Source organism: Eublepharis macularius, chromosome 16 (genome assembly GCF_028583425.1).
Source record: "Eublepharis macularius isolate TG4126 chromosome 16, MPM_Emac_v1.0, whole genome shotgun sequence".
NCBI lineage: Eukaryota > Metazoa > Chordata > Lepidosauria > Squamata > Eublepharidae > Eublepharis > Eublepharis macularius.
Window position 1 is genome coordinate 6,048,316 of NC_072805.1, and position 16,080 is coordinate 6,064,395.

General features: G+C 44.9%; 1 protein-coding gene across 1 annotated transcript in view; it reads left to right on the forward strand.

Moving 5' to 3' along the window:
• TTC38 (tetratricopeptide repeat domain 38) overlaps positions 1-16,080 on the forward strand; it is a 34,533-nt gene that overhangs the window by 9,971 nt on the left and 8,482 nt on the right. Inside the window, exons 4-10 of the mRNA XM_055000321.1 lie at positions 2,798-2,969; positions 6,977-7,150; positions 8,144-8,219; positions 9,017-9,136; positions 11,198-11,257; positions 13,401-13,439; positions 14,295-14,376. Coding sequence (XP_054856296.1) covers positions 2,798-2,969; positions 6,977-7,150; positions 8,144-8,219; positions 9,017-9,136; positions 11,198-11,257; positions 13,401-13,439; positions 14,295-14,376 — 723 coding nt within the window. The remainder of the gene's footprint in view (positions 1-2,797; positions 2,970-6,976; positions 7,151-8,143; positions 8,220-9,016; positions 9,137-11,197; positions 11,258-13,400; positions 13,440-14,294; positions 14,377-16,080) is intronic.

Genomic DNA, 16,080 nt, shown 5'->3' on the forward strand with positions numbered 1-16,080 from the left:
ACACTCTGCTCATCCCAGGTGCACGTGTCACATCTGTGTACCCTTGTCTTGGCCATAAACACAGACTTTCTTAGGTCTCCAGGATTGGACGTCTCTCCCTAAGGCTGCACAGGAAGGAAACCTTGCTCATTCTTTATAAATTGAAATCAAATACCCTTTCCTTCCCAAAGCAAGAAGCTGATCTCTCTTGGCAGCCATTTTGATCTTTCCCCATTGCAACCATTTTGTGATGGCAGCCGTTACCTGTTCTCAAGGATGTAAGGATCATGCCAAGACACGTTTCCAAAAGTCTCCACAGGATTTGTAAAGCTTTATTGAACGAGCCTAGTATCATAATCTTACGATGGACATCCTACGATGGTCTTTGTCCAGAATAAGGCACTACAACAGCATAGACACATAAACCCCTCTGGGCTGATGCCACTCACGGGGTCCCACGGCATCAGAGTCCCTTCCATCAAGTTCCTATAGTCAATAAGCTGCCAGGAAACTCCTGTGCAGAGCCTCACACTAGCACCAGCTCCAGCCAAGGCTCCCATGTTGGGCTCCTGCGTTGGGCCTCCATATCAGGGGAGGAATGTTCCCAGACTTGTTACAGTTGGTCGTACCTCCAGAGCAGCCAGGGAACCCGGCCGACCAGCAACTGCTCCTCCCTTCCCTCCACGGACAAGGAGCCCCCACGCCTCTGGATCAACAGTCGCCACTGGGTGGGCGGGCGGGCCCCAGTGGGGCTACCTGCACAACCTGCACCTCCTGGTCTGGCGCCGCCCCTCCAGTAGCCACCAGGAGGGCCATTGGGGCTGCCTGCACAACCTGCTCCTCCCGGCCCAGCACCGCTGCCTCAGCTGCTGTTAGGCGGGCAGGTGCCGTTGGGATTGCTGGCACAACCTGCTCTTCCCGGCCTGGTGCTGCTGCTCCAGCTGCTGCAAGGAGGGCCAATGCCGGTGGGACATCCTGCACAACCCGTTTGCCTGGGACCAGCACAGCCACCACCCCAGCAGTGGTGGGGCCAGAGGAAGTAGAAGCCCACCTTGAAGGAAACTCCGAGGAGTTAGGATACTTTTTGGTGCAAGTGGCCGAGTTCTTACAAGAATGAGGTGATACTTTCCCTGATGAAGAAAGCCGGGTTAGCTATTTAGGGTCCCGGCTGGGGGGTGGGGGGACGCAGCAAAGTGGCATGTAATGCTCTACTCTGCTCAAGCCCCGGAGATCCAGACGTGAGAGCTTGTCTGCAAGCACTGAGTGTGCAATATGAAGATTCCCCTGGAGGGGGAGAGGGCAAGAACTAAACTGAAATGCATGCAGCAAGGGAAGCGGCCAGTGCGTGAATATGCCACCGAGTTTCGAGCATATGCGGCTGAAGTCCCAGATTGGTCTGAATCCGTGAAAGTGGAATTATTTCGTGCTGGATTGAACCCGGATTTTGTAGCTAAAGCAATGATCCACATATACAATGGAAGGCAGGGCAGTTATGCTTTCTGGCAGAAAGCATAACTTCGGGGCCCTACTCCCTCTTCCATGCTGGAGACGGTGCGCCTAACCAAGGAGGAGCTTGCACAAATCCCAAGTGCATAACATGATTTAAATCAAGTCTGTGCAATGGGAAAAAAGAGGGAGGAATCTATCTGGACTTCTTCAGCCTTTGGAGGCTCCCTCTAGACCTTGGGCTACCATTTCCATGGATTTCATCAGAGACCTTCCCCCATCCAAAGGGAAGACAGTAATTCTGGTAATGGATCTATTTTCTAAGCAAGCCCACTTGTTTGTACAGCATGTAGTTCGTTTACATTCCTTTCCCAACAAGGTAATCTCTGACAAGGGACCCCAATTCAGTGCCGCCTTCTGGTGGGAGTTACTAAAAGTAACTGGAATCGAACAGGGACTGAGCTCCTCCCATCATCCAGAGACTGATGGACAAAGTGAAAGATTAAATCAGATTTTGGAACAATTTTTAAGATGTTATATCAATTACCAACAGGATAATTGGGTGGACTTTCTTCCATTTGCAGAGTACTGCTACAGCAACAGCGTACACAGCTCTATTAGAGCTACTCCCTTTAAAGTTATGCAAGGGTTTCAAGGGAAACACGTGCCCTTCTGAGAGACTGACTCAGCGGGGGGGGGTGATTTACAGCAATGGTGGACAGACATCGTAAAGCAATGGGATGTGATAAAGCAAACCTTGGAACAAGCTAAACTGGACTAAAAACATCAAGCAGACAAGAAAAGATCTCCCCCCTGGGACTTAAAGGTGGGGGATGGTGTATACATTTCTACCAAACATATGAGAAGCAATTAACCAAGCAAAAATTTGGGTGGAAGTTTGTAGGACCAAAGTACAAAGTACATATACAAAGTATATATACATCTCACTATAACACTCACTTCATTAATTCACTTTCCAGCAATTGACATTTCCTTCACACAGAATTTTGCAACTGTGTAAGATACAGTTCTCTGACTATCCTCTAAAAGATATACCCAAAGGGTTTCAGGACTAAAATCCATGTAATACTATAATGGGGGAGGAATACTAACCTGGGAGGGATTTATATGTCTATGCTGTTGTAGTGCCTTATTCTGGATAAAGACCATTGTAAGATGTCCATCGTAAGATTATGATACTAGACTCATTTAATAAAGCTTTACAAATCCTGGGAACGTGTCTTTGGCATGATCCTTACAAAGGACAGGCCAGTTTAACAAAGTTGAAGACCTCTGGCCTACAACTTTTGAATGTGAAGAGCCCTGTGGTATTTTGCATAACGATTTTTTTACTTTTTTTTTTTTCTTGCAGCAATGGGGCAGGTGATTACTCATGGTTTGACTCTGATTGGTACGGGGAGTTCAGTGCGGCTTGACAGAAAATTAGATGATGCAATTAAGAAAATGTCTGCACTGTCCCAGTCTCAACCATTAACTGAGCGGGAGAAGTTGCATGTCGCTGCGCTGGAGCTTTTTGCTGATGGGTAAGGGAATATGGCCGGAAGCTTGTATGTACGTATGTATGTATGTATGTATTTAACTTACGTACTGCCTCTCTGCCGTGTCTGGTGCTTGAGGCAGTTTACAACATACATCTAAAATTCAAACATTAAAATTAATAACACAATATTAAAATTAAATGCAGACATTAAAAACCAAGAACATAGTAAAATACCAACATTAAAACCCATACATCTAAAAAATATCTAAAAGAACAGCACCATTCCTAAACCCCACTTGCCCGTCATTTCTAATAAATCATACGGAGTCAAACCAATACACATATTTGAATCAGCCTCCAAATGCCAGACGAAACATCTCTGCTTTGCAGGCCCTCCAGAATTTCACCAGAACCCAAAGGAAGCGGGTCTCCTCTGTTAATTCATTTCAGAAGGAAGGAGCCACAACCATAAAAGCCCTCTCTCTGGTAGAAGAGAATCAAATGGCCTTAGGGCCAGGAACCACTCGCACACACTGTGTGTTTTGGATTGTAGGGCACGCAGGAGGTTATAACAGGAGAGGGTGCCGTACGTATGAGGGTCCCAGACCATTAAGGGCAGCACCTTGAATTTGATTTGGAAGGCAACTGGAAGCCAGTCCAGCTGCTTCAAGATCAAAGTGATATGCGCTGACCTTGATGAGCTGGGCAGCAGTCTAGCAGCTGCATTCTGTACCAATTGGAGCCTTGGAAGCACCTTCAAGGGTAGCCCTACACAAAGTGAGTTACAGTAATCTAGACAAGAGGTGACCATAGCATGAATAACTGAGGCAAGGTCAGACTGAGACAAATAAGAGGATAATTGGCAGGCCCAGTAGGGATGGTAGAATGCCAGCCTCGCCACCATGGACAGTTGCCACGCTCCCAAACTCCTGTCAGAGTCCACCGCTATAAGCTGGACTCCATCAAGTGATGGAAAAGCAGAGAACCACTACCACTGTGAACTGAGCCAGCCACAGAACTTCCTTTTTTAATACATTGAACTTCAGCCAACTGTTCCTTCCTCACCCACTTCCGGTTGTAGCAGTGTTTTCCCGATATCATTATGGTTGTATAGATGTGGTTCATATTTAAAGATCACAAAAATCACCCATTGATCTTCAACTAAATGCTACTGGATGTGTCTCACTTACTTTATTCTTGATTCTAGACAATGTTCCAAGAGTCTAACTTTAATGGCACGCCTATCGCTTCCAACATATAACAACTGGCACTTAATAACATATACCACTCTCTTCGAATTGCAGTTGGTAAATTGTAACAACTTAAGAGTCATTACCATGCAAATGATGGAACCCCTTAATCTCCATCACCAAAGGGCATATGGAGCACTTCCCACATTTAAAGTGCCCTGTAACACTCAACTTCTCTTTATATAAACATGTAAAATCGGATCTGACCACCATGCTTCTGATGTTTTTCATTCTTCTAAAAACTATATGAGGGGGGATTCCACATGATCAATTTTGATCGGACTTTCTGAGCAGTCGTGCTTCAGTGGAGTCGTACGAATCCACCGCTCCCCGATTCCACACTAAGGCTTTTGTTTCGCATTGACATTTCATTTCATCATGCTCAAAGTCCATCGTGCGGAATTTGCCAGTATAAAAATCTATTCCTGATTGCTTTTTCCGGGGGCTGTGTTGACAGACATGCGTCTTCTTCATTTAAAAAAAATCCCCCCCCCAAACGTTGTTATATATAAACATTGCATCAAACAAACACATCTGATAGGTCAGCATTTCCCAATATCGTGGAATGAGTATTGGTTATTGACATTTGGAGGGAAAATTGTTACCGATGACCCTGCTTTCCCTCTGCCTCAAAAGTTGTCAGCTGGCAACAAGTAACAAATTTGGAACTTTGAAAAATGGACCCGTTATTGGTCAGCTGTCGTTACATGACACAGGATATGTTTCTGCATAGACTTGTAGAAACATTGCAACGTTTTTTATAATTTTTTTTTTAAAAAACGAGAGGAAGGGGAAGGTAGTGGGTGTGGCTTAGAAAATGTGATTGGCCAATCAAATTAAGTTGATTCGAAGGGCAAGTGAAAAGGTAAAGGGTGGGGAGAACATCGGATAAAGAATTTCGCATGATTAAAATCCCTAATCTGCTGCGAATGGACAAATAAGTCGGAGAAAAGCAGGATGGAAAAAAAACGGACAAAACCTGCAGTGACTTCAAAGCTGCTGCTAGGGTTGCCTTTCCATGTGTGGAAGCAAAGAAAATTGAGGTCATTTGGAAGCTGAACAGCAGAAAACCACTAGTGCAGAATCACCCGAGGTTTATAAGAGCAACCTGGTACATGAAATGTGAGGTGCCAGTATTTGTGGATTATCCTCCTAATCAGGGCTTTTTTCTGGGAAAAGAGGTGGTGGAACTCAGTGGTGGAACTCAGGACCGCACAATGACGTCACTTTGGGGTCAGCTGGAACAAGGGGGGAGTTTTTTAAAGTTTAAATCGCCCTCGGCGAAAATGGTCACATGGTTGGTGGCCCCGCCTCCTGATCTCCAGACAGAGGGGAGTTTAGATTGCCCTCCATGTGGCACAGAGGGCAATCTAAACTCCCTTCTGTCTGGAGATCAGGGGGCAGGGCTACCAACCATGTGACCATTTTCAGGAGGTGCCGGAACTCCGTTTCACCGTGTTCCTGCTGAAAAAAGCCCTGCTCCTAATACCCCCAGAAATATATTGAAAAGCACAAGTGATGAAATTGATCACTTGATTTCTCTTTAAAGATCTCTCTTTAGTTAAAACTTCACATTTAACAGGTTGGGCCCTGTTTTTTTGCTGCTTATATTACCCTCAAGGGGTAACCACGATTCAAAAACTGTTTTTGCCTTATAGCACATCCATGTTCAAAATCATGTACATTTGTTGTAAGCTCAAAAGATTAACCACTGGGCAAGTTATGCCTTAAATGTAAAGGGTAAAATGAACAAAAATGTAGGAAAGAATTCCTCTCAGTCAGTTTCTTAAAGGTACCTACCTACCTACCTACAACCAGTACATTATTAATTTTCCTATAGACAACTGTGTCGAAAAAATTAATAGCATTCTTATTGTACTGGTATGAAAATTTAATAGATGCATGAATTGTGTTCCCCTGTTCAAAAAATCCTAGTACCCTATGCTGATTCACAAAAATAATTTTTAAAAAATCATCGAAAAAAGGATTATACTGCTGATTACCAATCATTCCCTTTTCTATGGAAGTCGTAAATAAATTAGACATGCTCGGTGCAAAGGGGCTCCCCGTAGCCATTCCCTTTGTTTCACTTAAAAGTCCTTATCAAACCTGAAATAATCCCTCTCCGTTCCTGTTTTCCAGTCCCACCCCTTTCAGTTTTTAACAACTGTTTAAAAAAAAAAATTGGAGATGACTTTTCATCCCTTGCCAAATAGTCATACCTTCTCTCGTGGTAAAGCTCAGTGGTTTCTTAACTTTCTTTGTAAAAAGGAAAACAAGAGGCTAAGCTTCCTTAGCCTGCTTTTCATTGTTTGAAATTCCTTCTCCTCCTTGTAGTTTCTGAATTAGTTCTCCCCTCCGTGCCCCTACCCAACACACACATCGTTTCTAGACATTCCCGTTTGCAAGTAAATATAAAATGTTTTGAAATCCAGTGGTAGGAACAGTTTTCTTTGGCTCCTTCAGTTACTTTATGGTTCTTATAGTTAAGTCAGGTCTGCTCATCTTGTGACCCACCAAAACAAAGCTCTTGGTCCACCAGCCACCCCATTGGAGCTGTTACCCACGAATCAGCTCTGCATGGCTGTGTTTGGCTTAGTGGATCACAGGCTGTGTTGGCCTAGGGCTACCAGGTAAAGAAGATTGCTGGCCTCTCTGTTTGCATGTTCTGTGTAAAAGGGGGGGGGGGACCCCAATCGTCTCTGCCTGGTTGCCTGAACGAAGTACTGCAAAGGGGCTAGGCAAGGGGCTATCAGCGAGCTTGGTGTGAACGATAATCTGTGGGTTTTCTCCCCTGTAGGGAGCTCCCTAAAGCTTGTGATACATGGGATCAAATTCTACAGAACCATCCAACTGACTTGTTAGCTCTTAAATTTGCACATGATACGTACTTTTACTTGGGACGTCAGATACAGATGAGGGATTCCATTGCCAGAGTGTATCCCCACTGGACACAGGACCTTCCTCTTAGTAGGTAAGATACTTTTGCTTCTGCTACTGTCTGCACATGCTGTTTTCTTAAACTGAAGAACATCGGCAGAGGTTGGATCATTTCATTGTTCTTTACTGAATTTGTAGCCCTTCAGAATGGCATACAAGTCAATATAAACTGGATTCAGAGACCTTCTAAAATCAGCTAAATTTCACAGAAGTTACTTCAGTATTTTCCAGTATTTATTTAAAACATTTTTATTCTGCCTTACCTCCACAGACTCAAGGCAGCAATCAAGCTGCTAGGGCATAAATAATAGTCCAAGTAACAAAATTAAACAGATTAAAACACACAAATCAACAATTAGAAAGTATTCAGGTTTAAAACACACAGCAAGCTCACAGCCAAATCGGATGGCACAAGTCACCCTCCATCCAGTATCTTTGACAGTGCCATCCTAGGAACACCCTCCTGAGGCTGTGATGTGAGCAAGATTCTGAATAGACCCGTTTTGGATTCTTCCCTAACAGTCCAGAACAGTTAGCCTGTAGTTGCAAAACAGAGTCCAGTGGCACCTTGAAGACTAACCAACTTTATTGTAGCATAAACTTCCGAGAACCACAGCTCTGTTTGTCAGATGCAACCGTGATGAAGAGAGCTGTGGTTCTCCAAAGCTTATGCTACAATAAAGTTGGTTCGTCTTAAAAGTGCTACCGGACTCTCTACCGTTATTCTCTAACAGTGCAGCCCTACTCGGTGGGGTGAATGAAAGCATTCTTAAGATGATGCTGTTAGAGAGTAGGTGGGTTGCTTACAGTTGAGGTGAGATTGTTTGCTGATCGCATTCTTGTACTGACGCTGCACTAGCTGTTGAATGAATGCTGTACTGATTTCCTGAACTTGGTAATTTCTAGGAAGACCCTTTCACAGATACTAAGATCGTACATGATGAGTGTTAGATTGTAGAGTAGAGTTATCTTGACTGGAATACTGAATATTCTCTGGCTCTGAATGGATTTTTCACTCTTTGCTTAGTTACCTGAAAGGCATGTACTCCTTTGGGCTCATGGAAACCAATTGCTTTGATCGTGCGGAGAAGCTTGCCTATGAGGTAAAAAAAACCCCCAAAGGCTGACAACTGGCGTTTTCGATTGGTGTGTGGAAGTGCTGAGTGAAGACAGTGATTGGTAATAACTTCCAGCCCATGAAAAAGAGGGCCGTTTTCCAGCCTCTTTAAAATCTCCTAGCTTCACAGAAGTTCTCTGCTAGGAATGGAGAGCCCGGAATGCACTCTGTCCCAGCTTTCTTCACTTACCAGTCTGCAGGGCTTTTTTTCTGGGAAAAGAGGTGGTGGAACTCAGGACATCACAATGACGTCACTTTGGGTCAGCTGGAACAAGGGGGGAGGTTTTTTAAGTTTAAATCACCCTAGGCAAAAATGGTCACATGGTCGGTGGCCCCGCCCCCTGAACTCCAGACAGAGGGGAGTTGAGATTGCCCTCCGACACTCCAGCAGCGTGTGGGGCAATCTAAACTCCCCTCTGTCTGGAGATCAGGGGGCGGGGCCACCGGCCATGTGACCATTTTCAAGAGGTGCCGGAACTCCGTTCCACTGCGTTCCAGCTGAAAAAATGCCTGGCCAGTCTGTAAGTTACTGTATACTTTCCTCCCCTCGACTCTGTTTCCACCATTAGTCTCCAGCTCCCTTCCTTCTGGCAGACCTGTTTCCCACTCTTCGTAGCCATTATTTCTCTCAGGCCTGGAATGTTACTTGTCATTTTGTCCACACAACAGAAGCAAGCCTCATGCTACGTGAGACTTTTCTTAAAAAACAGAATGAATAAGAAGGCAGCTCTTGAGTTAATCTCCCCCAATGGGGACTGTTTTTCTCCCCCCTCCCCCGCTTAGGCTTTAGCTATCAATCAAACGGATGCGTGGTCTGTTCACACAATCGCTCATGTGAATGAAATGAAAGCAGATTTGAAGAGTGGACTGGAGTTTATGAAGCAAACTGAAAACAACTGGAAGGTCAGGTCCTCTTAACCCGTCTGTCAGAACTTGCTGAGTTTGCACTGTCACGCATTAAATGCAATTCTTCCACAGGCTGTGCGACATGATAAGCCACCGGATGAACCTCTGCTTAAGAGTGTTTTGAGGCAAATGCAAGGAGTGGGAGCTTTTTCAGTGGTGGCACCTCCTCTGTGGAGTGTAGGATCTAAGAGCTCTGAGTGACATCACAGAGATCAAGCATCTCTGTCCATCTGTTCAATTCAAATGGCATGTTTTTGAAATCTGATTCCTCAGGCTGTGCAGGGAGGAGAGAATCCTTCAACTTCCAGTCAGTTTCACAATTTGAAACTGGGCTGCCCACTTTGTTGTTAGCATTTGAAGGGGAAAAGAGATGTGTATTTTGTAGTAATTCAACTTGCCAGCACCACTTCTTTATGCTTTTTAGAAAAATGGCTGAACTTGGCTATTTCAGAGGACTTTTTGGATAACTGATTTGTGTTGTGATTAGAGATGGGCACAAACCAGAAAAAAACTGAACCATGTGGTTTGTGGTTCATCAAATTTCATAAACCACGAACTTTCATGAACCTGCCCCCTGGTTCGTGAACTGTTTGTTTGGTTTGTGAAAACATCACATCCAGGTCACAAAATCATCACTTCCGGGCCAGCAGAAGATCTGCAGGAAGTCCATCCCCTATTGTCTAGGAAACTGATTGATCGGTACCAGGCTGTCTGCAGTGACGAACCAAAAAATGAACCAAACAAACCAGCCTAAAGTTCGTGGCGGTTCGTCAGAAATGGGATCTGATGAACCACTGGTTCGTGAACCGTGAACTGGCCTGGTTTGTCATGAATTTGGTTCATGCCCATCTCTAGTTGTGATGACTTCTTGTTGTCTTCTTAATAGTTTATTAATAATTAATAATTTATTATCTGAAACGGCATTTTTGGATTTTTATTGTAGGCTGTTTTAGAATATAAAGCTGAAAAACGAACTGATTAAATGAGTAATCCTATGCAGGTATGCTCAGAATCAAGTCTCATTTTATTCAGTGGGGTTTACTCCCCAGAAAGTTCTGAGCCTTAGTGTAGCAGCTAAGAGTGTAATTTAATAAATTACAATTGTATTTGTATAAACTGTTTTGTAGGACTGTACTGGAAAAGTTATGTCTTTTATTAACTAAGGTAAGAGCCATGAAGTCCAAGCTCTTAAGAAATATATTCCAAATATCATATAGTGGTGTAACAATCTCTCAGGGGTTAAAATAACTGCCGAGAAGAAGACTTGAAACGGGCTTACTCTGCTGGCCTCCCATCGCAGTTACCCCTCAGTGCTTACCTCATACTTTTGGATTCGGATCATTGTACAGAACATTGGGCTTTATTATATTTATTCATCTGTACCTCCAATAATTACGATTTGTGTTACTTGGTTACATGTCAGACAACGAGTTTGTCAATTTCAGGCATTAGCACTTTGTAAAATTGAGTTTAGCACTTGGCACTTTGTTCTTTGCTATTGGCATATGAATGTATTTGCACTTGGCACTTTGCATTTGCCGTTATACTTCTTGTGAGATGTATGTATCCAAGCTATAACGTATGTATAGTTTATGAGACCCCTGAGAGATTGTTACACCACTATATGATATTTGGAATGTATTTAAGTGACTATTTAAAATTCTTCAGTTAGTTGATCACGTTTTTTTCCTGTTGGGTAGCTGCTTTTACCGTGATCCTCTCCTTTCCACATTTTGTATGAAGTCCAAGCTCAGCTGAGCCATTAGTAGACTCACTGGGGCGTGCAAGCTGCTGTCCCCCCCTCCCCCACATCCCATGCAGAATTACAGGGATAAAAATGCCCTGCATGGATGTTATAAGAATAGGAATCAGATGCTATTCTGGGGGGCACACCAGAAGTGTCAGTGGATTAAATTGGGGACCTTGGTAACTTCCCCTCTATCCCACCAGATTAAAACAATGGCCTCCAAATGGCCCTTGTGCTCTTTTCAGTTGTACGATGTTTTAATTTAATTTAATGTAAAAAAATTGCTTTACTTCCTTTTTCATTTCTACCAGGGTAGTGATATGCTTGCTTGCCATAACTACTGGCACTGGGCTTTGTATTTTATCGAAAAGGTACGTGAACATTTCTGCAACTTTGTCAGTATTTGCTTGAAAATCCTTGAAATAAGGTTGATTTTTTTTCCTGCTGTGCTTTCATCATTTCTTTCACTGAATTTGGTTTGCTCATTTGGATGTATTTGATGCCTTCTATTTCTTGCACACACAATTTTTTTCACAGTACCTCCATAAATGCCCCTCCCCTCCTGGGCCCTCGGGCACTTCTCCATATATGAAGAAGAAAGCACTTTTGCACTCTGAGTGTAAGTTAAACAAAACGGCGTGTGGAATGAGACAAATTCCTTTGCAATGCACGCCATGGTTGAAGAGGTTAGCTGGTTAGGACGTGTTCCCAGGGTTGCTCTTGTTTGAGACATTAACTAGATTAAGTAATTTCAAAGCCACCACACTCTTTAGGCTAACTAATGAAGGTTTCCTTGGTTTCATTTTATTCCCCTTCCTATTTCCAAAAAATCTAGTGGAAGAGCAATTAATTTATCTAAACAAACAGGCTCTAGAATATGGCCTCCGGAGGGCCGAGCTGGTGGGCCGGCCTTCCTGGGCCTCTGGAAGACCACACCAGCATGCCGGGCCTCCCCACTGCCTCCATGGCCGCAGAGGCGGTAGGGAGGCCCGGCACGGTGCCTCTCCCAAGGCCCTGCAGTGATGGAGAAGGCCACCGCTCCGGCGCAGCACCCCAGAGGGCTACTTGGGAGGGCTGCACCATGGAGGCCTTGGGAGGGGCATGGTGCCAGGCCTCCTCACCCCCTCTGCAGCCGCTGCTTCTCTGGGCTTAGCCTGATGCAGGTGCAGCGAGTCATCAGCAACATGGGTTGCCTTTTATATATTAGAGATGTTGGCCACTTTTCCATTCAAGTGCTCAAGTGCTTTTCCATTCAAGTGTCAAAACAAGCATACATTAAAAAAAAACTTTAAAATACAAGAACACCAAGTGCGACACTGTACAGCGATGTGAGAACTCATTTTCGTCTTTCATGGGCTCATTGGCAAGGTTGTGGCTGCGCACGCTCAGACTGCCTGCCTGTAATTCCTGTGCATTGGCCTTTACTGAACTCGCCTCGGGAGCGGTCTGCAGGCACCCGATTCTGCAGCGTTGCTTTAGCTAAGCAGCTGTAGACTTGGCCAGTCTCTTCGCCGTGTGCCTGATGTAACAGCACAGTGAATAAATGCTTTCTTTTAATGTTGCCACAGACATCAGCCTGTGTGTGTGTGTGCAGCAAAGTTACCTGGGTATATGGGGTTTGACCCCTGATGTGTGGAGTGGTGTCAAGCCAAACGTTCATGTTGGAAGGCTGTATGAAGAAAACAAAAATGATACACAGTGTGGCAATGGCAGTACAGACAAAACACTGTGGAAACTGGGTAATCAATACTACTGTTTGCACAAAGTGTTTTATAATATAACCGTTTGAGCAATAAAAAATAATTAGTTCAATTTACAACACGTCTATAATTGGTTATAAAGTACTCTTACATCCAGTATTACAGTTGCCAACACAATGAAGTATCAAGTCGACAGGACAGTCGGTTGCTACCGACTGATAGCTTAAACAATAAATTCCAACATAGAACAGATTGTGCTGTCGGAAGAAAAAGTATTGGAGGACAGTGTTCCCGAGGGAAATGGTCTGTTGCTTTAAACAGGTGCTCCTATGAGCTACCTGTGGCTCATGTTGTCTAATGTCAGTCCTAGAATTGCTTGTGTTCTGTTTCAGCATTTCTTCAGCTCCATATTGGCTTCTTGCTAATGTTATTGTGTTTGCAAACTTGTATCTTATTTACCCAATAGCATTGTTTATGGAAATGTCCTTGAAATTGACCGTACTAATCTCACGCTGTGTAATCTGCCTTGAGCCTCAGGATTCCATACAGGATTCCAAATAGATAAGGTTGTCTATTATCCCCAAACCTGCAAGAAAACAAGTTATTTCAGTTTACCAAAAATGTGGCCACAGAATTTGAGCTTACCATCTCTCTTCACACAGTCCTGTTCCAGATGCATCCCAGCCCACGATAATAGCAAAATTTCCTGTGGGGGTGGGGTGGGGGAGGCAGTGGTGACCGCCTGAGTCTTGTCCATGCTTATTGTTACCAGATCTGTAAAAATCATCGCGTGAAATCCTCTTTGCTTTTGTAGGGTGACTATGAGGCTGCGTTGACCATTTATGACACTCACGTAAGTGCAGATATTTCCTTGCTGGCAAATGATGCTGTTCTCTGCATTCCCGCCTGGCTCTGTTTCGACTCGATGGTAGAGTAACTGCAATTCCTTGCTAAGGAAAGCTGTGGCCTGTAGGTGCCACTCTCTTTGCTTTCATACTTTTCACTGCCGTCCTGAGCAGAGCTGCAGCCTTCTAAGCTCAGCGATGCCCTGGCACTTAGAAGGGAAATCACAATTGAAACAAAAATGCTTCTTGGTGCCAAATACCTCAGAAGTCACTGCGTTCCTGAGAACTGATCCAAAGGTCAGCAGGCATTAATCAAATTAAAGTTAACAGATGGAATGCCAGGCCTCTCACTGTAGAGGGGGAAATGATGGGGGGAATGGAAGTGACATGGTAGACGCTCTAGCATTTTACAAAAACTCCCTGGTAAAACCATAGTGTTTTTTGCAATTGCTAGCACATCTAAAGATGTCACTTTGGTTTTTACCAGAGGTGACTTCTGTGCACCAGAGCACCAGGCCCCACTCCACCCTATGCAGGTTGACATGTATTGGTCCCAAGATGCTTCACTTATGAACAAAGGTGTTAACCACATGGCAGTACAAATATCATCAAGTCTTCTCACACTTGTATGAATCACACAAACACTCAAAAATGAGTATGACCTGGCTTACTAATATAGAAAAGCTGATTTATAAAGCAAATTTATAAAGAGAGTTTAATTTTTAGTCTTAAAAATTAGAAGAATACAAGAGAGGGACCTGAAAGGATTAATGGGGGAGGGGAAATCCCCCTCATTGCCTCCCCCCGTTTCTTCCCTCTTTCTTTATGGTCAAGCCAAGTTCCATCTGTTCTGTGGCTTACAGATTGCTCCCCGGTGCCAGACGAACGGGACCATGCTCGATGTGGTTGACAATTGCTCTATGCTATATCGGCTGCAGTTAGAAGGTACAGAATTCCTTTCTGTTTGTTTGTTTCATGGGTGTCATTCAGAAAATGATGCTTTAGGCTGAGTCATAAGTACCTCCCGCTTTTGCCTTCACGCAAATCTTTACAAACAGCTCCTCTGTTGGGGACCCAGTTTAATTTTGTTAAAGGAACTGTTTGAAAAGCGTCAGTGAAATACACACCCTGCAGTGATCATTAACACGTGTCTTCTCTTAGTCAGCTGGTAGGGGAGCAGGCAGGAAGGGAAAAACTAAAGCCATCCATGTGGTTCCAAAAGCAACAGCCATCAAACAGGAGAGAAGAGCCAAGGATCTTCCCAGTTTGGCTGTGCCTGAGAGTGGATTCTGAGACTAACAAGGATTGGGTCACAAAAACCACCCAACAGCAGATTCTGCAATTGGTCCTTCTCCATTAGACGGTGCTTCAGATGGAAGCCGGCCCTATGGAAGATCTGATGAGCAACCCAGAGACTTTTGGGCGTGTGTTACCAGAACTGCTCTTTATTATAATGGGGAATTAGCTGTAGCAGTCTGTAACTTAAAATTAAGCGCGGATCATAACCTACGTATACGGAGGTCCCGATCCCAGACACTCTAGTGAAAAAGAGGCAGACTACAAATAAGTTCCAAACACGTGTATTTAGTGTGGCGTAAGCCTAAACTTGCACAAGCATACAAGAGAACATACAAGATCTAAGAAATACAGAGTAGGAAATACAGAGACGTTCACATTAGCGGGTTCCCAACGATGATAGGGGGAATACTCACTTATCCTGGAGCGAAGCAGAGACACAGCAGCGAGGGTGGCCCAATGCCAGCACTGGGACCACAGACGGACTGCAAGGAAGTCTGGATAGGAATGGCCTAAGCACCGAGTGGTCTGGGAGACCAGCTTAAATACCCCAAAACGTACCCTGGGGCTGGTGCTGTACTTGGTGGTTCTCACAGATTAAAACAAAGGTTCTAATGGGCTACTGAATGGCTTGGATGGGCCACTTTGGTAATCAGATTGTGATAAGTGACACCTCAGGAAGAGGGGACAAAAGAGGGAGGGGGAAATCCAAGTGGGCTGAAAGGATGTTCCAGCGGACAGGGCTTGTCCTGATGTCATCAGCTCTGGAATGCGGAGGTTTCTTTGAGATGCATTCTCTTAAGTGCTTGGGATGGTCGGCACTTAGTTCTTCTCCGGGGCGGCTCCTAAGATATGCAGAGCGGGGCGAGGTGCTCTCGCTGCGGACGTGGTGTGCCCGCTTCGCCGAAATGGCTTCCCAAAGCAGTCTTCCTCTCAGGGTCTTCTGGCTGCCTGAGAACATGGATGCCGGCTGGGCATAGCTGGGGCTGGTTTGCAGGTTGCCCGGTAGCGAGGGCAAGTCCGGCGGCCGGCTCGCGGGAGGCTCCAGGCGGGAACTGACCAGGGAGCGCCTAGCCAGGCTCGCTGGAGGTTTCCCCGGCAGGCGCCCGGCTGCTAGCAGCGGCTTGGGCCCATATGAGGCAGGCTTCCATGGAGGCAGGGGGAACAGCACTTTAAAACACAGTCCAAGGTAGGGAACAGGCACGGTCCGTGGCAGATGGCAATGCAGGCACGGGGCACACTTGTAACACAGTCCAAACACACACTGGGAATTCCAGATACAGGTCAGGGCAGGGCTGCCCAGAAAGAGAGTCCTTTTGTGCAGTTAGCCAAACATGGAGTCAGTAAACTACA